At 46.5% G+C, this 24,232-nt stretch overlaps 1 protein-coding gene across 6 annotated transcripts in view; it reads right to left on the bottom strand.

Annotated features, from left to right (window-relative positions):
- ACACA (acetyl-CoA carboxylase alpha) overlaps positions 1–24,232 on the bottom strand; it is a 198,250-nt gene that overhangs the window by 104,200 nt on the left and 69,818 nt on the right. For 4 of the 6 annotated variants that reach the window (XM_081844035.1, XM_081844037.1, XM_081844039.1 and 1 more), the window contains 5 exons: positions 21,262–21,375; positions 19,615–19,704; positions 18,409–18,527; positions 6,412–6,435; positions 410–553 (listed from right to left, as the gene is read on the bottom strand). In XM_081844035.1, the coding sequence (XP_081700161.1) occupies positions 410–553; positions 6,412–6,435; positions 18,409–18,527; positions 19,615–19,704; positions 21,262–21,375 (491 nt within the window). The remainder of the gene's footprint in view (positions 1–409; positions 554–6,411; positions 6,436–18,408; positions 18,528–19,614; positions 19,705–21,261; positions 21,376–24,232) is intronic. The other 2 variants (XM_081844038.1, XM_081844036.1) reach the window with 1 other exon arrangement.

Genomic DNA, 24,232 nt, shown 5'->3' with positions numbered 1-24,232 from the left:
GGAGGGAAACATAAGGGTCAGACTGAGTCCAAACCAAAGGCCAGGCAAAACAGCTCTGTCTTGCAGGCCCTGTGGAAAGATGTGAAGTCCCGCAGGGCCCTGGTCTCTTGTGACAGAGCGTTCCACCAAGTTGGGGCCAGTACTGAAAAGGCCCTGGCCCTAGTTGAGACCAATCTAACCACCTTGCGATTTGGGACCTCCAAGGTGTTGTCATTTGTGGACCTTAAGGTCCTCCGCAGGGCATACCAGGAGAAGCGGTCCCGTAGGTACGTGGGTCCTAGGCCTAGGTAGGGAGTAAAGATGTGTCACCTCTTCCTTTCAACCCACTTCAACTGAGAACTGGTGGGGGGAAGGGGGGGTGCGGTACAAGATGCTCTCCCAAATGCACAGACTCCTCCCCCTTGCTTACCGGACAAAGTCTTCGAAGGTTCGGAAGGAAACCATCCCGCCCATGCGTTGGCACGGAGGGGTGAACGAGTTGTCCAAGAGAACGTCGCTGACGCTGGCCACGTGCACCATCCCATAATGGTTGAGGTTGGACGAGAAGGACATTCTGGAACAGCAGTGTCAAATCAAGAGCATATGTTAGGGGGAGAGGCAGAGGCCCGAAGGCATCCATGAAGAGGGACGTGGTTTGAAACCACCTAAGAGGCTGGGCTTTGTGGGGCTTAAAAATAAAGGAGAAAACAAATACCCCACAAGAAGAGGACTGTGTGTGTGTGTGTGTGTGTGAGAGAGAGAGAGAGAGAGAGAGAGAGAGAGAGAGAGAACTTGAGACTCAGAGTTCCAGAAAAAGGAAGGAACTCTGAACACCTGTTTGGATTTTGCAATGTAGTTCTATGTGTGCCACGTGGTGTTCAAGGAGACTTACACCTAGGGAAGCGTGCAGACAAGGGCAGCCTCCATGCTTCCACTCATTCATTCATTCATTCACCCGCTGCACTCTCTATATTCATACATTCACATGGCTGAACTGCACACGATGTGTGGCTGTCCCCTGGATCACACTTTCTGCTAATTAATTATCATTTAAATAGAGCTTTGATAGAGCAGGGAGACACTGGGACTAAGGGAGCATTAGATTTATCAGAGCAATCCATGAAGCAGCACAAAGTAAGGCAGGAGTTCCCCCTGGGGGACACAAAACAACAATGCCCTTCAATGCACTTAAGTGCTATTCAGCTATCTCCAATACACTTGGAATGAAGCCAGATTAGGTTGTTGGGGAATTTGCTAAATAGGTGTTAAAGGGCTCCAGAAAGGGGGGGGGGGGATGAATACAAACGGTGAACAGAAAGAGGAGACAAAACACACTCTGTGTTGTTGGAAATGCTTCTTCCATTCTGTAGAGCCTTTTTTTATTATTTTATGGAAAACAAGAAGCCAGAGGTGTTCTTTCAAGGCAGAACAATATGTTGCCAAATTGCTGCCCCTTAACACAAGCAACTATCAAAACTGTATCAAAAGTATAAAAAAACCCTTCAAGAATGGACTCTACATGGGGCTTCCCTCATGCTTGATCTGAATGCTGCAGTTAGTGCGGAATGCTGCAGCCCAATTGCTGATGGGAGTGAGGCCTTGTCGGCATATATCACCTTTGCTCAGTCTGAACTGGTTGCAAACTTGCTACCAGGCCAAGTTCAAGGTGTTACTGTTAGAATAAAAACCCTGAATAATTTGGGACCCATTTACCAACGAAATTCCCTTACCCCACGTGCCCCACTCGGCCGCTTCAATCGGCGGAATTGGCACCACTACAGGTGTCACATAATACCCATTCTGCATTTGTTTATAGTGTGGCAGCACCTGCCCTTTGGAACTCTCTGCCTATTGAAATCAAACAGGCACTTTCACTGTTTATAGACAAGCCTACCCAGACACTTAGAAAGCTGAGGTGATTTTAATCTGTTTTAGTATTTTATTTTTCATGTTTTCAACGAGGGTTGCAATTTCCCCCAGCCCCTCGACTTTATTGTTTTATCTTTTTTATACACCGCTTTGATGTTATTTACAGTCAAGCAATGTGTGAATTTTATGAAATAAATGATATTTTTATATATAAAAAAAAAGCCTCTCAGGCAACATGCAGATGTGTGGCAATCACCACCTGGTCTTTATCATCAAGAACCCGCCACAAGATAGCCTCTTGCTGTACCACATTTGGTCATGTGGCATTTCTGTTACATATGGCTTACGTATCTAATTTAAATCGGCACCTTTCTGTCTCGAGAGACAACGGAGTGTGCCTCCGGAGTGAAGTCAAACGCTGAAGTGCAGCAGCGCTGAAGTGACCTCCCTGGGGCGCAAGCCTGGGCAGTGTGTATGGAAGTCCTGGGCTGCCCAGACGACAAGACCCCCCTCTCAGCCTCACTGATGTAAAGTAAAGCAGAACAATATGTTTGGCTGCAGGAGGTTCCAGAGGTTCCAGAAAGAGGCATACAATAATAATAATAATAATTTATTATTTATATCCCACCCATCTGGCTGGGTTTCCCCAGCCACTCTAGGCGGCTTCCAACAAAACACTAAAATACAATAACCTATTAAACATTAAAAGCTTCCCTAAACAGGGCTGCCTTCAGATGTCTTCTAAAAGTTTGGTAGCTATTTTTCTCTTTGACATCTGGTGGGAGGGCGTTCCACAGGGCGGGTGCCACTACCGAGAAGGCCCTCTGCCTGGTTCCCTGTAGCTTTGCTTCTCGCAGTGAGGGAACTGCCAGAAGGCCCTCGGCGCTGGACCTCAGTGTCCGGGCAGAACGATGGAGGTGGAGATGCTCCTTCACGTATACTGGACCGAGGCCGTTTAGGGCTTTAAAGGTCAGCACCAATGCTTTGAATTGTGCTCGGAAACGTACTGGGAGCCATCCAACCATCTTAGGGACTCTAGATTTGTGTAGGTTTTACTCCTTAGCCTTTTCTGCTCCCAAAGATACCTTGAAATGCAGTAGAGGTTTGGGATCAGAGTTTCCCTTCTCCTAAATGGGCTACCTTCCCAGGTGAATGAGCCCCATTTGCCCCCTCTAAAGCAGAAACCACCTTCTTGACGGTTGGACTCGCTATTGGTCTCTGGTTCCTTATGCTCCATCTTGACCATTGAGATCCTAAAAGGACCCTTCTGAAGTTGCTTTGGCCTTCACAAGGGACCAAGCCTCTAGAGAAGAAGACCCTGCCCTGTGGAACTCCCTGCCAGTTGAGGTTCAGTGGGAACCGTTCCTGCCTTCTTTCAGACTTCTTCAGAATACTGCACTGTCCATTCACATTATGAATTCCTCTCTTTAACCAACCAGTATCTACTGGTGCTGATTTTTAAAATTACATTTTGTGCACATTTATGGACAGATTTTAATTACATTCTGCATGTTGTAATGCCACCTTGATATACTTAATGAAAGTGCAGATTATAAGTAAAATAAATAAAAATTAAGACAACATATATAAACGTCCCTCCCAAATGCTTCAGCAGAATTTATCATCCAATCACCCCCAGCCAGTTTTTGTTCTTCTGTGCCAATGCTACAGATGATAGGATCATAGCTGTCAACTTTTTCCTTAAAAGGGGGAAAACATTGACAGCTGTGGATAGGATGTATTTTAGGTTTTTTGTTTTTTTTAAGACAAGGATGACTTTTAGCTTTAAAAGATTTAGGAAATCTTTTCCAAATTAAGGTTACGAACAGACATATACACGAATGCACACAAATAAAACAACCACTTGTCTTGAAATGTGTTAACACGCACAAGGACACCACAAAGCAGCTTTGCTCAACCTAACGCCCTCCAAACTTATTGAACTACAACTCCCAGCCACCATATCTGTTCCAGCTGGGGATGATGGGAGTTGTAGTCCAAAACATCTGGTGAGCATCAGACTGGGGGAGAACAGTACAGACTCTTTATAGTTAGACACATTCATTTCCCTCTTAACTGGTTTCTGATATTTGACCGTGGTTGTGGTAGGGGAACTAACCTAATTCCAAACTGTTTCTGATCAGATCGGAAGCAAATTTTTAGAGAGTACAGCTTTCCCCAACCAGGTGCTCTGTCTGCACTGTATGTTTTAGTTTTAAGTTACAGCTTTCCCCAAGGAATCCTGGAAACTGTTGCTTGTTAAGGGTGATGAGAGCTTCTCCCTCAGAGAACTTCAGTTCTCAGAGTTCCCTAGGAAGAGATGGACCAGTGGTTTGACTTAGTGGAAGGCAGCTTCCTACACTCCCGATTCTAATCTGGGGAAGGGCTAAAGCAGTTACTTCACATGCAAGAGGTCCCAGGCCCAGCCACCAGCATCTCCAGATAGGGCTGTGAATGTCCTTGGCTTGAAAACCTGAAGAGTCACTGATTGGACAATGGAGGCCCGGGGTTGGGGAATGGATCCAGCCAATTGTGATGTTTGGCCAGTGCAGAGAGATGAGTGGATGGGAGCCCCTTTGTCAAGGCTGGTGGGTCAACCCTCAGGCAGCCTTCTGCTCTACACTCAGTCAAAATTGGACCCCTGCTCTGCACACTGAAGGTCTGGGTTCAGCATCTCCAGGTAGGACTGGGAAAGACGAGGTCTTTGAAAGCCCGGAGAGCAGCAGCCGATCAGTACAGACCATGATCAGTACAAACCATGCTGAGCCAAATTTGCAGTTTGTACATTAATAACCTCAGGGCTTGATTGCTATAACACGCTTGATGTGGGGCTGCCCTTGCATCTGGTCCAGAAGATGCCTCGTCTGCCAGAGGTCTGGAGGGCAGCAACACGGGAATGGGCCTTTTCTGTAGTGGCTCCCCGTTTGTGAAATGCTCTCCCCAGGGAGGCTTGCCTGGCACCTTCATTATACATCTTCAGTCACCAGGTGTTGTGGGAGGGGGGGTTATTGGTTTGTTGTTGCTTTTATATTCACTATGTACCTTGTGGTTTTTATATTGTTGTAATCTTATGTTGTGAACCGCCCTGAGATCTGCAGATGAAGGGCGGTACAACGGTACCTTGGTTCGCGAACTCAATTCGTTCTGGAAGTCTGTTCGACTTCCAAAACGTTCAAGGTGCAGCTTCTGATTGGCTGATTGGCCCTGGGAACAACGCCGACAGCTGAAACGGATGTCTGGCTTTCGAAAAACGTTCGCAAACCAGAACACTTACTTCTGGGTTTGCGGCGTTCAGGAGCCGATTTGTTCGTCAGCTAAGCTGTTCGGGAACCAAGTTTCCAATGTATACAAATTTAATTAATAATAGAAATAATAAAGATGCAGCTAGAGGCCAGGCTGCTCACAGGAGCAGGCTTCTTGCAATGCATCGCTCCACATGTTACCAATTTGCCATCAGGCCAGGTCTTAGGTTCCTGCGCTCATTCACAAAGCCCTAAACAAGTCGGGCCCAAACTACCTTAAGAACCACCTCATTCCTTACACTCCACCTCAATAGCCAAGGCCCCACAGGTGCCCCTGAACTCCAGCTGACCTTCACCAGGGGCCGAGCCTTTAGTGTGGCAAGTCCTACGCCCTGTGGAACTCCTTGCCAATAGAGGTTTGGCAGGAGCCATCCCTGCCCCTTTCCGGATGCCTTATAAAAACGTTATTCAGGCAGGCCCTTTGAACCTGAGGTGCTTTTACTGACATGCCTGCCATTTTTAATTGTTGTCACTGCAGGTTGTATTTTAGGTGGCATACTACCTTGTGATATTTTATATAAAAGTGTGATTTGCAAATATTCATTTTAAGGTGTTGTTTGCTGAATTTCCTGGTTCAATAAAATAGGAAAGGAAAGGGAGCATGCAAGGCAAACACAGCCTGCTCCCGATTCCCTGTGCCGGAAAGCTTCCAGGCTAGAAGAGAGGAAAGGGGAAGGGGGCAAAGCAACGCTAAGCCCTGATCCCAGCTGGAAAATATGACAGCCCAGCATGCGTAATATGGGTGCCTGTCCAGGAAACTCGTAAGAAGAATGCTTTCGGTATCTCCTGTGGAAAAACAGCCAAAAATAAGGTATCCATTCTACTAACCCTGAATGGAGGGAGGCAAGTTTGTGGCTATCTTGTTACAGGGAGAGGAATAAGAGAAGACAAGCAGACTGGCTTTTTAGATTGCACTGCTCCGAGGCCTGGAACTAATGTTTCAAAAGCAGGGGAGCTAAGCCCGCAAGCATGTGATGTTAAAAGTTCCACAGCATGCAAAAGTTGCCTTTCAAAATGCATAAAGAGAAAGAAAGAAGCAGCAACAGCAGCAGCAGAGGAACATGTCTGGAGGAGGAGGAGGAAAGCGAAGTAGCACAAAACGGGGAGGATTTGTTAGGGTTCCAGGGATGAGAACGGGGATTCCAAAAACTATTAAAAAATTTAAAGTTAGATTGTTAAAACCTAAAGCTAGTTAAAACCTATACATCCTTCTAACAACTATAATTTTTTTCAGATCTGAAAAGGAGGATAATTACTGTACCTGTTTAGCGTGGGTATGTTCCCTCTGTAATTAAACAACCACAGTTAGTTATAGTTTGTTAGTGAAAGCCATTGTAAAAATGAATTAAAAATCAATTAATTAAAAAAAAATCTAGAACTGTCATTCAAGCTGGTGCAAGGAGCAGAAGGCACAAGATTACATTCGTAGTAGGCAAAAAACTTGGTGCACGTTGTAGGTAGGACCGACTGGACTCAAAAAAATGAGATAATTTTCCTAAGCCGATAGCACAAAACAAGAGGAAATAGAATCCCCAAAAAGGTGAGGCAGAAAAAAGGTGGCACATTTCAAAACTATTAAGGCTCTTCCCTTCACAGATACCACAACATAAAAATTTAGTCAGAGTAGACCTACTGAAATTAATGAACACAATTAACTTAGGTCTATTAATTTTAATAGGTCCAATACCTAGCTGGATGCAACCCTAAGTGTTACAAACCCTGATTTGCAGAGTTAGTAGCACTTGGAAGTCCAGCTGAAAATACCAGTTTGATTGCAGCTAATTGATGGCCCATTCATTTCAAAGCAGGACTTCAGTGTGATGAAACCACATTTTTCACATATGTAGGCAGAACAGAAAGTTATTGGAAAAAATGCCACCATTGCAATCATCACAGGCACATTTATCAAGGATGAAATGTGCAATCCTAAGCCCACTTACCTGAAAGCAAGCCGAATAGGACTTGCTTCTTAATAGACATGTATAGGATTGCACTGGGAGGCATTCTGCCATGTATTTAAGAAATAAAGAATTTAAGATGACAAACAACAGTTTAAACCAACTTCTTAAGGACTAGTGGCAAGGCACATGGGCTCTAGTAAGATTCTCACTACATGTATATTGCAAAATATGCTGTGCAAAGCAACAGGAGTCACTGGCTGCATTTGAATGTCACACTAAACCATGGCTTAGAGCTACTTGTAGGAGCTGTGCTACCTATTGGGCACTTCCTTGTTCTCCTCCTTCCACATAGCCAATAGGAGTTTGGAAGCCTTTGCTTCCACTTTTGGCTAACCATTGTTTCTTGTGTCATATGGAGTGACAAAACCATAGATAACAGTAATTATGGTTTAATATTAAAAAAACTTCATTTAAAAAAAAAATTCAACTGGGGTTGCACTCTCTTTTGGACCGAGGACCTTGGTGACCCATGGCCACATGTCAGAATGGGTGTGGATGAAGAGCAAAACTGGGGGCAGTGCGAACTATTGCTCTCAAGGCTGCCTTCTGAAAGACTTTCCCATCAGCTGTTCTACACTATTTAAAAACATATTTAACCATTCATTGTTCACGATTCATTAAAAAAAAAAAAATATGGGAGCCTCGGCAAAAATGACAAATTGTGATTATTGTGAGCCGCTTTGAGCTTGGCATTTGTCATTGGAAAAGTGGAATGCTAATATTAAATCAAATCAAATGATTTGAGTCTTGGGGGCCACAAACTTTTTTGAGAGGGCTGGACATGGCCTGCAAGTCACAAGTTAGTCACCCCTGGTTCCAAGTAACTACAGTTATTTTAAACTACAGTTGCGGGTTCAGAAGACACTTCAAACTGTGGTTAAAACCAAAACTGTATGCTTCTAAACTCCTTTCCTGGAGAAATACAAGCTCAGGGGGAGACCAGGCTCATTCATATCTCACTAAGCCACAATTTAGTTGGATGTCCTGATGCAGACAGTGACTATATTACAATGTATATTTTAAAATATTGTGGTACCTTTGGGAGGGGCAGCAAGTTGGGTTCTAGCCAATGCTAGTTCTACTCAGAGCAGACCACTTTAAAAAATGGGCATGGGTAACTTAGCTTCCATTGATTTCACTGAGTCTACTCTGAGTAAAACATAGTTGGATGCAACCCACTGACTTTCTATGTGCCACCTTTGAATCTATTCATTGTCTGTGCAAGTAAGAGCTCCACCTGATCAAAAAATAAAATAAAATAGCAAGCTGGTTAGCCTGGCTGGTGTCCAAAGAGCTGCTTCTTTGGCTGAGCAAATCAAAAAGCATTTTGCTAAAAAACCCCAAAAAACAAGTTTCCATCCACCCGCCTTCCCAACCTTTCCTGCAAACGTTTTCATACTACCACTCCCATCAGCCCCAGACTGCATGGCCAGTGGTCAGGAATGAGGGGAGTTGTAGCCAAAAACATCTGGAGGGGATGAGGTTTGGGAAGGCTGTCATATTAATTCCCCTCCCCCCCCCCACCCGAAAAAGAAAAAAGAGCAGAGAAAGATAATCAGCTGGCCACAATTAATAGTACTGCACCCACCCCCATCATCTTGTCATTAGATCAGCTCAAAACACTTCACACACACGTAAGATGGTCTTTACAGCCAGATTAGGCTAGCGGTGCACCCATTTTACAGCTGATGTAAGCTGAAGCCAAGGCAAATTAGGTGATAGGCAGGAATCCTTCCGCTGATGGCAGGATTGCTCCAAGGCTTAGAGAGAGACAAAAGACTTCTTCACACGGCGCACAGTTCAACTATGGAACTCGCTTCTGTAAGAGGGAGTGACAACCACCAACTTGGATGGCTTTAGAAGAGGATTAGATCAATTCATGTAGTAGGACTAAGCTACTGATGGCACTTAGTCACGATGGTTATTTTCTACCTCCACTCTCAAGAGGTAACATACCTCTGAACACCTGTTGCTGGGAATTGGACATGGAGAGAGAGGGATGCTGAGTGCAGAACCTGCTTTCAGGCTTCCCACCGAAGCACTGGATTGGCCAGTGTGAGAACAGGAGGCTGGACTAGATGGGCTTGCAGTCCAATCCAGCGGGCTCCTCTGATGTTCTGATTTAGAAGTGTTGAGCTCAGTTCTTAAAGGTGGAAGGGCTGCAGGCAGACTGGACAGACCTTCAGGCCCTGGAGCAGCTCTCTTACCCCCAGAGCATCATTCATCCTCACCTTCTCCCCACGACATCGCCCAGGAGGCCAAGCAATGCAGGAAGGGGCAGTGAGGCAGGCTGAAAACAAAGCTGCGTGATCCAGTCGCTGTTGAGGACTGTCAAACTGCACTGGTTTCCACTAGGCAAGACGTTACTAAATTCATGCTCCTTTCGCTTTTGTTACGGCTTGTAGCTAAACGATGCAATTGTTATTATTTATTACTGCTGCTATTAACTTATATACCGCTTCGTGACAAAATGAGCTTCCAAGCAGTAAAGTATAAAAACCAGTTACTTTTTCTGCTTGACAGCGCAATGCTACACAGAGGTCGACTCAGAAGGAAGCGCCATTGAGTTTAATGGTGCATACTTCCAGGCAAGTAGATATATGTATAAATGCAGGCATTTCGAAAGAGAAACGGGGCTATTCACACAACCAAGACAGACTCCTCAAAATGGAGTGTTGGCACAATCTTGTCTGGTGAATGCTTCCATCTGTGGCCATAGAACAACTTTAAAGTGCTTCAGGTTTGTTTTGTTTTTTAATCCAAGTCTTCGGAAGGGGGGGGGGAGAGAGAAAGGGCTTTCAGAGTGACTTAGAAATCACTAAAAAGTAAAAAGTGTCATTAAGCTCACAATCTAAAAAAGACATCACACAAAAGGAAAAATGGACTGGGAGGGAGGAGGAAATATGCAAACTCAGGCTCAAGTTCTTAGCTACAAGTTCTTCTAATGACCAGCTGGGATGGAAATGTTCAAGAGGTGGAAATGAAAGTTGCTGTGCCGACGGAGTGGTCCTGCTTTCTTTCTCTTCCCTCCCGAGCTGTAGCCTGATGAAACAGCTACTAGAGACTCAACATTGCACTCGGACACACTGTACCTCTCTGAATTGCACCTCAGATACATCACTGCCTTCCAGAGGCTGCTGGACTACAACTCCCATCAGCCCCAGGGCCAGTGGCCAGGGATGATGGGAGTTGTAGTCTAGCAACATCCAGAGGCCATCATTGGTGGCCAGCCTGGAGTCAGTCTGTCAAGTGCCACAAGGCTGCCTCTCCTGTTAATCTGGATTTAATGCCGCTCTCCCTTTGGAAATCAATGCAAAACTCGCAAACCATGACAAGGAAAGCAAACAGAACACCAACACACAAATGCAGACAACACAAACTGGAGTCAACACCACAAACCCGACACAACCCTTTTCCATCATCACGTTCCAGCAAAAAGGGTTGGTATTCTGGTCACCACCACCCTGGTCACGAGTGCTATCTGGGTAAATTGCATTCTTGCTTAAGTTTCGAAAGGATGAGGTTCCCACCCTCGCAGCTATATTAAGGGAGAGAGGGAGACTATCATTTGCAGCACACAAAGATGGGAAATTAAGGGTCTTTTCAGAAGAACCAGTGGCGTGAAATGTGGCTGGGGGGGGGGGTGGGAGATAAGGGAGCCACACCAGAGGAGCTTACGGTCTCGGAGGGGGAGCTGCTTCAAAAGTGCAGCCAGTTGTAATTGACCCTTCCGAAAACACCATCTGCAGCCAAAGCTGTCTGCTCTGAGCATTCAGGACTGCAGAATGATGCGCTGGCAGTGGAGAAGGAAAGGGGAGCCTCCACCAACTCTCCAGTCATAAACCAACTTGGCACAAACCTAGGAAGTAAACCCCCTTCGGGTTCCAAAGGATCTGGGCCAATCCTGTCCAGAGCAAATCAAAACCAAGCCACCAAGAGGAAAGGCTGTGGCTCAGTGCTAGAGCATCTGCTTGGCATGCAGAAGGTCCCAGGTTCAATCCCCAGCCTCTCCAGGGTAGGACTGGGAAATGCTCCCTGTGTGATGTCTGAGAGAGCTGCTGCCAGTCTGAGTCAATGATACTGAGCTAGATGGACCGAAGGTCAGGCTCAGGATAAGGCAGCTTCCTATGCCTCTATCTCAAGCAGCTATCAGGGTTTGGGACTTGGGTGAGAGACCTTGGGAGCCACTACCATCCAGAGAAAGAATGCTGGGCTAGATAAGCCATTTGGACCCAATAGTTCAGGCCAGTCCTGTGCCCTTCCACATAATATTGGGCACAACTCCTCTAGCCATTGGTTATGTTTCCAGGGAGAGCAAGAGAGAGAAAGCCGCCACTGACTTCAGTGAGGAGCTGCTGGGCACTCAGAATCTGCACAGATGGAACTCTAGTTCATTGTAAGATCTGCTAACTTTAAGAACTTGTGCGTGAGCTTGCTTTTCGCTCCTCCCTCCTGTTCCCTTTTTCCTCATGTGCTGTGTCTTTTAAGATTGTGAAGCCAAGGGCAGGGGCAGCCTTAAAAAACCCTCATTTCTATAAGCCATTCAAACAGCCTTTGGGGCTAAAGGGTCAAGGGTACACAAATGCTGTAAATAAATCTATGAAAACGCTGCACTGGGATAGAGACAGGTTTTGCCATGTAGAAAGATTTGCTGATGGGTGGAAGTCGCTCTGAAAGGTAATCAGGAATGGATATAGGTTGGAGTGAATAAATATTAATAAAGGGAAGGGAAGGAAAAGGGGGAGGAGAGCACCCCAGCTAAACATTAATATGTGGGGAGGTGGGAGAGCTGATCCTTAATCTGATTTTTCCTTTCTTTTCCCTATGCACACCCCATCTTATTTTTGTTTTTCTGTTTATATCACATTGTAATCCATCTATTATAAAACAGACAGCAACATCTTTTGTATGTCTGGGCCAAAAAGGAGTCCAATAAATATGTTGCAATGCTGTAATAAAGCTCTTGTCAGCAAACATCCCTGTAAGGTACAGAAGCATTTGATTCCCTCCTTATGGCAAAGGAAGAAGCTGAGGGCAGGAGAATGGATCTTGAGTCCTACCCCGGTTCCTAAGTGAAACTGACCCATAGGGCATAAAGAACCTAAGAGAGCTGTGGGTCGTTTCCTCTGGATCCCCCTTTTCTTCCCCACCGGCCCAAAACTCAGGTTTGCCTTGCAGAAGAGGCACCCTGGACACAAAAGGCACCTCTGGGCTCAGCACGCCTAGAAAACGTTTGTTTGGAATTCAGTCCCCACTTGAGTCCGCCACTGCCGTCCAATTTGCATCCCATTATCCGTGCAGCTCCATTCCGCCGGCTGCCCCCTCCAAACGCTGCCCTCTCACAAGCAGGCCAGCCAAGGGAGCGACGGCAAATTACGGCTACCTGCTGCTTAATTAACATCAAACCCACAGCACAAAACTATGGGGGATTTACAGGTGGTCCCTGGAAGCGCTCGCCTCCCTGCATCTGCTGACGGTGTGTCCCTTCCCGGCTGCAAAGAGCAGGAACCCCAAGAGTCCTAATGATACACTCCCAAGAATCCCATTCATCCCTCCAGGTTTCAGTGTAGCTTAAGAGCCACAAGGCACCACGGCTGATTTCGTATCAAGAGCCGAGTGATTGATGGAAGGCAGGCTGTTTTGCCAACTACTTAACTCTGCTAAGATGTTTCTACAGCGCCAGACGTTTGAAACTTATGAGCAGATCCCTGCGATCGGACAGGTATAGCAAGGGCTATGTGGTGTTTGTGTTCTACTTTCCCGTTTCGCTTCATGCCAAGAAACAACAGACTCAATTATCTACAGCACCAGTGAGAAACAGGTACTAACCACCTAACCTGGAGGGTTTTGCATTCTACAGTGAGAGTCCGGTGCTGCAAACAAATGTTCAACCAGCATTCTGAGAAACTCAGCATTCATTGTATTTATAAGGTTTCTAGACCTTATGATTGCAAAGGTTATTGGTTTCTCTTTTTAAAAGTGTGGGTATCTCAGAAGCCAGAAAACCATAAAACTCTCACTGCTACTGTACTGATAAAATTATAAACAGCCATGTTTGTATATGGTGATTCTACAGCAGCAGAGGAAAGAAAATTCAAGAAGTGTTATTCATCACATTTTGAATCTGAAGGTTCCCAGGTCTTTCAGCTCTCCCCCCCCCCGCGTTTTCCTCAAAAATATCAAGTGTCTAACCCTCATGCCTGCTTGAAAATGTGCCAGCAACATCTGCTGAAATCGCAGAAGGCAGAGAGGTGGCTAAATAAGATTTCCCATGTCCCACCCAGCTGTTTGCTCCTCTGCATGGTCTAACAGCAGAACCCAAATGTTAAAATGTTGCAGAACTAAAATTAGGGGAAGGAAAGAAAAAAATCATGCCCCATCTGTACAGGACACAGAATTCTGCTTGCCTGGGCACAGGATTTAAACTGCAGTACATCCAACCCTGCCTTTCAACCCACTATGTGGCTGAGGGCTGATGTCCAACAAAGGGGTGCATTTTGCTCATGCCGAATCAAGTTTCAATGTCAAGCAATGCTAAATGCTTCATTCTCTAGAAAGGAAGATGTCATTGCTCCTTTGGGGAACACCATCTGCTCTAGAAGCTCTTTCCCTTAAAGGCCAGAGCTCAGTGGGGAGAGCATCTGCAATGTATGCAGAAGGTCCCAGCTTTAAGCCTTGACACCTCTAGGTTGGGCTGGGAGCAAACCTTGAAACCTGGGAATCAATGGTAGGCATTGAAGAGCACTGAGCTACATGGACCCACGATATGAGTCAGTATAAAGCAGCTTTCTTATTTAAATCAGCTCTTAATTCACAGCCCTGAGGACTGGGATCCTACTTTGTTTTTAGCGGCAGGGCTGTGGCTCAGTGGCAGAGCATCTGTTTTGCATGCAGAAGGTTCTCGGTTCAATCCCCGGCATCGCCAGGCAGGGCTGCGAGGGGCTCCTTGTCTGAAACCCTGGAGAGCTGCTGGTAGTCAGTGCTGGCAGTAATGAGTTAGGGAGACCAGTGGTCTGACTTGGTATAAGACAACTTCCTATGTTTCTCAGGAATGAAGGTGACAATGATAAAAAAAAACCTACAAATCCCTATCTCTCTTAACTCCTGCACCTGTCTTGCATTTCTTGGTTGTCCCCCAGAGGGACACAGCTCAGTGCCAAAGCACTTCTTCTGTGTGCAGATGGCCCAGGTCTTCTCCTGGTGGGACTGGGAATGTCCCTTGCCTCAAACTCTGGAGAACCACTCTGCCAGTCAGTGTTGGTAATACTCAGCTTGATGGACCAATTGTCTGACCCTGTCTAAAAGGCAGCCTCCCACGTGCTTAATCCGGAGGACTGAAAACAGAGCTAGACCTTGACACATAGGAAGACCTGATCACAATGAGCTTCACTATCACAGGTAGGACAAACACCTGCGGCAGATTCTGAACCTGGAACCAACAAATACCAGGTAGGGACCTGAGCCTGTATGACCAGCAAGCTCTGGAACAAGGGAGAAAATTACAGGCAGCACTCTGTGCCCACTACGATTCCCAGGAAGCAGCTGGATCAGGCAGTGAGCCCACCTTGGCCTGCATCCTGTTTTCACAGCAGTGAACCTGATGCCCCATTGGCAAGCCCACAAGAAGGACTTGAGTTCAGCAGCAGGAGTGCCCAGTGCGGTAGCTCGCACAGAATCAGGCATCCCGAGACTCTCAGCTTTCAGCCTCGCTTCCTTTTTCTCATGATCGTGAAGGTACGCAAGAGGTTGGTGGGACGATGGTTGCCGAAATCTCACAACGCCTGTAGAAATGTAAGACTTTTGGGGGTGGGGGAGACTTGAGGGCCCTCCCCCCCCCCCTCTTGAGGCAGGGGGTGGGGAAAGAACTACACAAAACCAGTAAGATTACTGAATGCAAATCTGCTCAGTTTGCATAATTCAACATTTCCTGTTGCAGAATTCAACTCTTTTCATTTTTAAGCGCGGAATGCATCCAGCCCTAACCGCTGGGTAACCAACCATACCAGGAAGGGCTGTAGCTGAGTGGTAAAGCGTCTGCTTGGCATGCAGAAGGCACCTCCAGGTAGGGCTGGGAGAAAACCCTGCCTGAAACCCTGGAGAGCTGTTCCCAGCACGTGCAGCCAATACTCAGCTAGGTGGAGGAGCGATTACGGAAGGGCAGCGTCCCGTTTTCCGAGATGATGGAACTGCTTGGAACAGCATGCAGACCAGAGGGCATTCTGGAGACTTAAGGCTTGGCCCTTCAGGGTCAGGGCTGCCCTTCTGGTCACCCAACACACCTAAGAATGTTAACACCCCTTTGCAGCTAGATCAGGCTAGTCCAGCATCCTGTTCTTGCAGTGACCAACCAGCTGCCCCCAAGTGAAACCTGCAAGCAGAACCTGAGCAAAACAACAACAACAACTCTCTCAGCTTGTGATTCCCAGCAACCGGCATTCAGAAGCACATTGCACCCGTAAAGAGAGGTGCAGCCTTTTCCATCTCTCACCTTTGGCGACCTTTCCCCCCTTCCCACCTGGCAGGAGTTATGACCTCATGGCTATAGCCAATCGGTGTTGATTCTCCACCTTAGCTTTGCCCATGACATGGATGTGGGGCATTTCTAAGGCTTTCTCAAAGAGAGGGGGATTAACTGAGGAAAGGGGGATGACATCAGTGATAGGAAAACAGGGGGAGGGGGGAGTGGATAGCTGAAGACGGCTCCGGGATTATAGAAAAGGACCTCCAAAATAGCATGCAATTATTTGCAAATATTATCAAGTTGAAGAGAACAGATGAGACCAAATTCAATGGCCCATTTATATCATTGCTGAGAGATCTTTGTGCAGCTGGGCTTGGAGGGCTCATTCATTTCAAGCGAGCCCAGATTTTGAAGAGAGAGAGAGAGACGGGGGGAGGGGGCGGGAAGAGTGGGAGAAGGACCCTGTTTCACGAGATGTACTGATGGATTCTCAATGAACCGAGACCGGCCCTCGCCGGCCAATCCCGCCAAACATAAAACGAGGAGGATGAAATAAAAGGCAAAGGATATTTGGGAGACAAAGGAAAAAGAAAATAACACTCCCCACCCCCCACCCCAAAAAATGAGGGGGGGTTGTGGGTCGTGGCTATTTTTGTGCGCATGGATCGGTTATGGATCAACAGTGGCACCCGGTGGGCAAAAAGGGATAAGGCAGGCTCATCATATCCTCTATCTATCCAGTACGTTCCCAACCAGAACAGGACTCATATTTGCTCCATTTGCCTTCATATGGCTTCTCGGTCTTCTGGCTGTGGGTGCAAACCTTTCTTTCCACAGTTAAAAATCAGAGGCTCTTACACTCCAAAAGGCTTTGGCCAATTAATATCCTACAACCTTGTAAAGTTGTGGGGGGGGGTGTTATTGTTTTATTTTGTTTCTGTTCTAAATATTTATTTGTGTTTTTACCCTGTGCTGTTATCTTGTGTATAATAAATTTAATAAATAAAAAGATAAGACCCTTGGGAGGGTTTCGCAAATTTTTGGGAAAATTCAGCGGCCGCTCTTCTGAGTGCACCTCCAAACTGGAAGGGGGATAAGCCTCACACAGAGAGGTAAACAGGTCACACTCAGACAAGCCTATTGTGTCCCTAATCAGAAACAACTGAACAATCTCTTCTCAAGGCACAAGAAACAAAACCGACCTCCCTCCACTCCAGGAGTGGGTGAGGTTCAGGCTATACATGCGGTAGAACAAGGTGGCAGGGTGACAGAGTGGACTGGACCAGTTCAGATAGGGGGACAATGGATAAAGTCGTTTTAAAAGCCTCACTTCTGTGTACAAATAAATCACCGCAAGCAGACAGCTAGCCCCTCAGGGTGTAGGCTGGTCTAGAATCTCTCTCTTCGGTGTACTAGTTTTTTAGCAGCTATTCAAAAATAACATCCCACGTTAGCAGTATGAAGCGATACAGTTCTTGTGCTCTCAGTCCTCACACAGCATTCTAGACTGTGCCTGGATATTCTGCTGAGAAATTAGGAATACTTCGCTTCCCTCCCAATAAAGTGAAACGTGTCCAATTATTTTAATAGGGTTTTGAACAAGTGACAGGACTCTCCCCCTCTTCCTTCCCCACTGAACCCAGCTAGGAAACTTAAGTAAAGAGGAGAATCAGTCCCTTCTCTCTTGGGAGTCTAACTTCTTTCAAGCATTGCTTCCTTGCTCTGCCTTTATGCAGAGCAGATGAAGCTTTCCTTAGGACAGGGTTAGGCAACTCTAGGGCTAGAGGCCAAATCCAACCCTTGGGACTTTCCCCAGGGCCACACACCCCTATGTGCCTTCATCCTTTTTCTGGCTGGAATGGGCCCTTGGACAGTGATCATTCATCTTGCTGTGGTTTGGATGCAAGAGAGGCCTGGGCACGTGTAGAAACCTTGGACTTTTGCATGGGTGGAATGTAGCCTGTGGTACAAAGATTAAGAGTGGCACCCATTGCTCCGCCTACTTTCACCTCTGGCCCCGCCCACTACTAGAACCCACATGGTTGCCCATGAGGGAATGAGACCCTAGAGCTGAAAATGTTTATCCGCCTGACTCCTAAAAACTCACTGGCAGTAAGTTGAAATGCCAGGATCAAACCGAAGTTTGAGAATTCATTGTGATCCCTGTTTTTACCTTACTTCTGTCTTCACCCCAATTTTGGGAGGAGGGGGCTGTACTACAGTCCCTACAGACATCTAAGAGGAGAGTAGGAGAAGGAACATTTCAGAAAACCACTAGCTAGGAAATGGAGCAGGCTGAACGTTTATTCTGCCAAGGGCTAGCCACGTAGATATTGCTGCTAGCACCAAAAGCTGCTGCACGTGGAAGTGGGTCGTGTTTGCACCAATGTGAAGAAAGATTGTCTCAATACCACACAAAAATGGACCCTCGCATGGAAATATTTAGAAAAACACATCAGTACTTTAATGTATGCTGGGGAACCGTGCAGCCTCCAGATACTGCTGGACTCCAACTCCCACCATCCCCAGCTTTCGGCCATGCTGGCTGGGGCTGATGGGAGTTGGAGTCCACAACATGCATCTGCAGGGTCACTGGTACCCCATGCCTGACATATGGACTGGCCCAACATGCTGCCCTCCATCTTGCGAAATAGCTCGTGGTTCACATTCTTGGCTTCCCTGGTGTTATAGGTGCCACAATTTTCCAACACGTTTTCTAACATGTCTCAAACTCCTGATTCCCCCACCAATACACAGCGCCCCCCCCAACCCCAACCCTGAACAGCCCTCCCTCCACTCCAAATTGCCTCGGTGGTACATGCGAGTGAGGTCTAACCTGTTTGGATGGGAAGTGGGCAGCATGAACTGGAACTCCACCACACAAGTGTTGTCTTTCAGCTGGCGGTGCTGGACGCTGTTCAGCTCGTAGGCAATGTATGCCCTTCGAACATACACCTTGGATGGAGAAGAAGGAGGAGAGGATTATCACGGAGAGTTAAAGCCACATGGCCATTTAAAGCAAAGTCCCTCTACACCTGATGGGGACCAGAACCAACCTTGAAGATGGATTTCTAGGGAGTTGAGCCTTGGCAATGCCATTCCCACCCCCACAATCCCTAGCCATAACCAAGTACAGCAAAACCAGTTAAGCAAAATTAGGAAATGCATGCCTCTTATTTTACTTTTTGTGCAATAATGCAATGCTGGTCACAGAATGTAACAAGTTGCAGGAGAATTTTATTTGGAATAGAGATATTCATTCACACACACACACACACACACACATCAGGGATGCAAAACCTTAGGCCTGGGATCCAAATGTGCCCTGCCAAGCCTTTCTGTATGGCCCTTAGGACTCTCCCCAGGCCACACCTCTCACACTACTTGAGTCCTTTTGCCTAGGTGGAATGTGCCCTTGAATAACTCCTCTTGCTTGCCTCGATGGAGGAGACAGAGGGATGAGTGAGTGAGTGTAGACACCAGCCTACTGTAAATAGGTAAAACTGACAGTGATTGTTCTGTCCACTTTTGCCTCTAAGGTAAAGGTAAAGGGACCCCTGACCGTTAGGTCCAGTCACAGATGACTCTGGGGTTGCGGCACTCTTCTCGCTTTATTGGCTGAGGGATCCGGCGAACAGCTTCCGGGTCATGTGGCCAGCATGACTAAGCCGCTTATGGCGAACCAGAGCAGCGCACGGAAACGCCGTTTACCTTCCCGCCGGAGCGGTACCTATTTATCTATTTGCACTTTGACATGCTTTCAAACTGCTAGGTTGGCAGGAGCAGGGACCAAGCAACGGGAGCTCACCCCATCGCAGGAATTCGAACCGCCGACTATCTGATCGTCAAGCCCTAGGCTCTGTGGTTTAGACCACAGCGTCACCCGCGTCCCTTTTGCCTCTAGCCCTACCCAAAAGATGACACGGCCCTTTCTAAAGTGTTAGATGCTGGAGTGGACAAGGATTGAAGATCAACATCATCAAAGAGAAACAGGGCAACACACACATTTGTTTAAATTGTTTTAAAATGAGAAGAAACCTACCTCTAAAGCAGCCATCCTCACTACCTGGTTACTGTGATAGAAGAAGTTTGGTAGCACATCGAAGATGGATGTCTCCGAAAGAATGAGTTTCTAGACATAGGGAAGGGAATCAGAGAGGAGAAGCAGGTTTTTCTAAAATCTCGGACATTTGTTACCTTTTCCCCCTCCCTCAAAACTAAGACAAGGTCCAACACATGGTATAGACGAGAAAGCAAGAATTTGGGTGCAAAAAGTCTCCCCTCCCTCAAACCACATTTAACACACGCTTGCCTGGCAGCCACTGCAATGTAGGTGAGTGAATGGGCTGCCTGAGGCAAGATGAAGTGCTCCATTCTTTCCTCTGCAGCCATCATGGAAGTCAAGTGGGCTGTGAGAATCAGGACCTCCTTTTCTTCCACAGAAATGCACTGAGTGCTTGTAGCTGCCTCCCTGCTCGCCTGCCCCAGTCCTGCCAGCCCCCAGGCTAGTAAAAAGCCTTGAGGGCTTGTAATTTTGGAGCAGTCATCTGCAATGCTGCTTTCATTAGAGCAATATCTTCCAAACCAGAGTCAATCAATCATTAAAGGCATTTGTTAGTCCAGAGCAGGGTTTCCCAAACTTGGGTCTCTAGCTGAATTTGGACTACAACTCTCATCAACCCTAGCTAACAGGACCAGTCAGTGCCGGATTTACGTATAAGCTAAACAAGCTACGTATAGCTTAGGACCCCTCTCTCTTGGGGGCCCCAAAAAATTTAAAGGAAAAAAATAATGTGTTTGCATTATTAAGTTTGTTATGAATAAAAAATCATTTTAAGATAAAACAGCTTAATAATTATTTCATTATTAATATATTTCTTCCTAATTGTATTTCACTATTAATATACTACTTTTTAATTGTATTTCAGTTCAACAATTACTTAGATGAAATACATATTTTGTTATGTGCAAATGGCTCTAGATACCTATTAGGTCCATAAATTACTATATAGCATATATTCAACACAAAAAACAGTGACAATTTGTTGTTGAGAAAGGACAGCTAGACATATAAAGGGCCCCATTACCTTCAGTAGCTTAGGGCCTCATCAAACCTAAATCCGGCCCTGGGACCAGTGGTCAGGAATGATGAAAACTGTAGTCCAAAAACAGGTGAACACCCAAGTTTGGAAAACCCTGGTCCAGAGTGTTCGTCCACAGATAAGCCATGTCACTGTATGGTAACCAACTCAAGCCTTGGCTCCTAATCAAGCTTTATCCGCAGGACTGAGCCATTTTGCTCTTTAGGTCTGCACTGGGTACCAGTTGCACCATGCAAGTCACTTACAATGCAAAGATGCTGCATAAAAACTCCTACGCAGTCCATCTACAGAGGAGCCTGCCTGTCGCTTCTCTGTATGACTCCCTAGTCTGGACTTGCCTCCTCCCAATCACCCTTTGCTGGGGGTGGGTCATTCATTCCCATCTTCACATCAGATGGGCCTGAATCATTCAAGAGATAGCAGACTTGCCTACCCTCACAACGTCTCTGCTTGAGTCTGTGTTCTGAGCCTGCCTTCTTCCAGACAGGAGCGACGCTCGAGGATGGTCGCTCCTTCAAGGATGGTCCACTCTTACCCTTCCACACTCTGAAAGCAAAACTTTTTTTACTGCAAAATGAAGCCCATACCTGCAAATTCTCTATACAGAACTGGTGCCCGTACATATCGATGGCCGAGAGGAAGATGGACTCCACCTGGTTATGTCGCAGCTCGTAAGAGGGCAAGTGGGAAGCGATGAGGACCTAGAGAGATAAGAAGACCGGGGGGGGGCACATTTAAAGACTGCCCGGAAGGTTAAAAAGTTGAACTTCAAACTCAGATTCAAGACTCTGTCCAGCCCTGAACTTAAAGGGAACTTATTCCAAACCCAAGCCAAGAGCTTCATAACTGACCGGAAGTTATGACGACAGTGGGTACACCCCTCCCAGAAAGCTTTTAAAGACAAGCCAGGGTGACCTTCTTGCCCTACGAGTCTGTTGCACGTGCTCACAGCATCTGAGCAAGTGCTTCAGATCATGTACAGCAGCACATTTGGAGCCCTGGTTTCATCAGGCTTTGCGATTTTGCACAGGAAAGATGGTCTGCCTGGCTGGGCCGAGCAGGGGGAGCTGTTAATTGGAAAGCGAGGGCGACAGGCTACTGGGAGGGGGTGGGCACCATGGACTTGCTGTCAGTTTCAGCAAGTAAAAAGTAGAAGTAGAGTAGACTGCAGCATGTTTTTCAAGCCAGTGGTAAGAGACAGAGCGATACTCTGCAGCGAGGTTTCATAGATTCCAGGCTGGTGGGATTTACTGCCTTTTCTTCTTCATTTGAAAACAGAATTCTTGGATCGACTAACCATAACCAGGTGCAAAAATAAAGAACAGGTTGTCTCTGGGCTACATGTGGGGGAGGGAGAAATTCGTTTCAGTTCACATGAAGAAGGGGACCAACTAAGTCTACACTCTTTGAAACAATTCGCAAACCAAAGCACAGGAAGTCTTCGAAATTTTCACTTTGCCAAATTTTGAAACACTGTTCTCCAACCAAGCAATGTGTACAAAAAAGCATATACTGGGTTAAAGTGTGTGTAAAAATGCATATAACTGTGCAAGTAACATATGGAAATGTGCTTTGTGAAAATGTGTTTGTCTTAGGCAAAACAGTGTATAAGAATGTGCATTTCTGGAGAAACTCTGCACTAAAATTCTGATTAAAATTTTAACAAGAACTTACTTTTAGGATGGGGGATTTGTGAATTGATGTGGAAATGTAGAGAACTGAACTTATTACTGGAAAAATTAGAAACCAAATGAGAGAAACCAAAACTTTGGCATTTTTATCGATCTCTAAGCCAAGCGCATGCTGAATCTAGGCATTTGTTTCCAGTACCAAGAACTAAAACTGATCTCAACAGTTCCTTCACACAACTGTGTGGCAATTTTTGGTTGGCTCTCTTCTATTTCAGCAGCCAAATTTAAGTGGAGGAAGGAGCCGTCTTGCTATCGCTATTGTTAAAAAAAATAAAAATAACAAGCTGCAAGTCAGAAAGTTTTGCAGATCTCCTGCAAATCACCCAGTAAATTAGGAACACAGGTCAAACCAGCTTAGACCTGCCCATACAGACTGGCCATACACTCCCAGCTGTACCTGGGGTGTGCCACTGGGGTCTGAACCTGGCACCTCCTACATGCAAAACAAATGTTCCACCCTTCTAAAGCAAGTTCCCAGTCCTCATGGTTCTGAATTCAGAGCTGGATTAAATAGGGGCATAGGAAGCTGCCTTATATAGGATCAGGCCATTGAGCTATAGCCCTTCTGCCCTCTGCCACTGAGCTATAGCCCTTCCCCTACCCTGCAAAGAACTCAGGTGGGTACAGCCCACTGTTAGAAAGAAAAGGGAATGGAATGGAGTATCCCAGAAATGGCTAGCTGGAAACCTAAAACAGGGGCACTTCATGCTGCAACAACTTGTTATCGTTCTCTCTCTCTCTGCCCTATCTGTGAAGGCTAGAAATAAGAATCTCTGTGGACAGAAGTGGTATACCCCAGAGGTCTTCTTGCAGTGTTTCTGATGATCACAGAGACTTCAGTTCAGCCACCCTCAATTTCATCCAGCAAGGCATTCCTTTATTTCAGTAAAGTAATTTGATCCAGCAAGGCATGCCTCCAGATCTCAGCCCCACCAATAAAAAAAAACCTTCATTAATCGGACTACTGCAATGCACTCTGCATGGGGCTACCTTTGAAGGTGACCTGGAAACTACAACTAATCCAGAATGCGGCAGCTAGACTGGTGACTGGGAATGGCCACCAAGACCATATAACACCAGTCCTGAAAGATCTACACGGCTCCCAGTACATTTCCGAGCACAATTCAGAGTGTTGGTGCTGACCTTTAAAGCCCTAAACAGCCTCCGTCCTGTATACCTGAAGGAGCGTCTCCACCCCCATCGTTCTGCCCAGACACTGAGGTCCAGCGCCGAGGGCCTTCTGGCGGTTCCCTCTCTGCAATAACTGAGCTTACAGGAAACCAGGCCTTCTCGGTAGTGGCGCCTGCCCTGTGGAATGCCCTACCATCAGATGTCAAGGAAATAAACAACTATCTGACTTTTAGAAGAGATCAGAAGGTAGCCCTGTTTAGGGAAGTTTTTAATGTTTGATTGCTTTTTTATTATTAATATTCTGCTGGGAGCCACCCGAGTGGCCGGGGAAACCCAGCCAGATGGGCGGGGTATAAATAATAAATTTTTATCCCCATCCAAGCTTGGCCAGAAAAGAGTCCAGTTGTTTTTGATGGGGTCTCCTCCCAGGGCAAGCACATTTACACCGCTTTGCAGCCTTAGCAGAGACCAAATTCCACCCTGACAAGCTCTGATTTCTCACAGATTCCAAGGAAGGGCTTCCTAAAACACGAGGAATACAGGCTCTTGTTTTGGACAACGGAGCCCCAGGTGGGGGGAGCTGCTTCACAAGCCCAAAGCCAGCAAGGGGGAAAAGGATGGGGGCGGCGGCAGAGGGAAAACGCCACCACGATGCCAACAGCAGCATGATAAAGACATCCGCCAGAGCGGCGGCGGCGGAGTCCCCAGTGTGCCACGGAGGGGTTCAGTGACTCTG

Source organism: Podarcis erhardii, assembly GCF_964252035.2.
Source record: "Podarcis erhardii genome assembly, chromosome: 16".
Lineage (NCBI taxonomy): Eukaryota > Metazoa > Chordata > Lepidosauria > Squamata > Lacertidae > Podarcis > Podarcis erhardii.
This window is presented reverse-complemented; position numbering and strand designations above follow the sequence as displayed.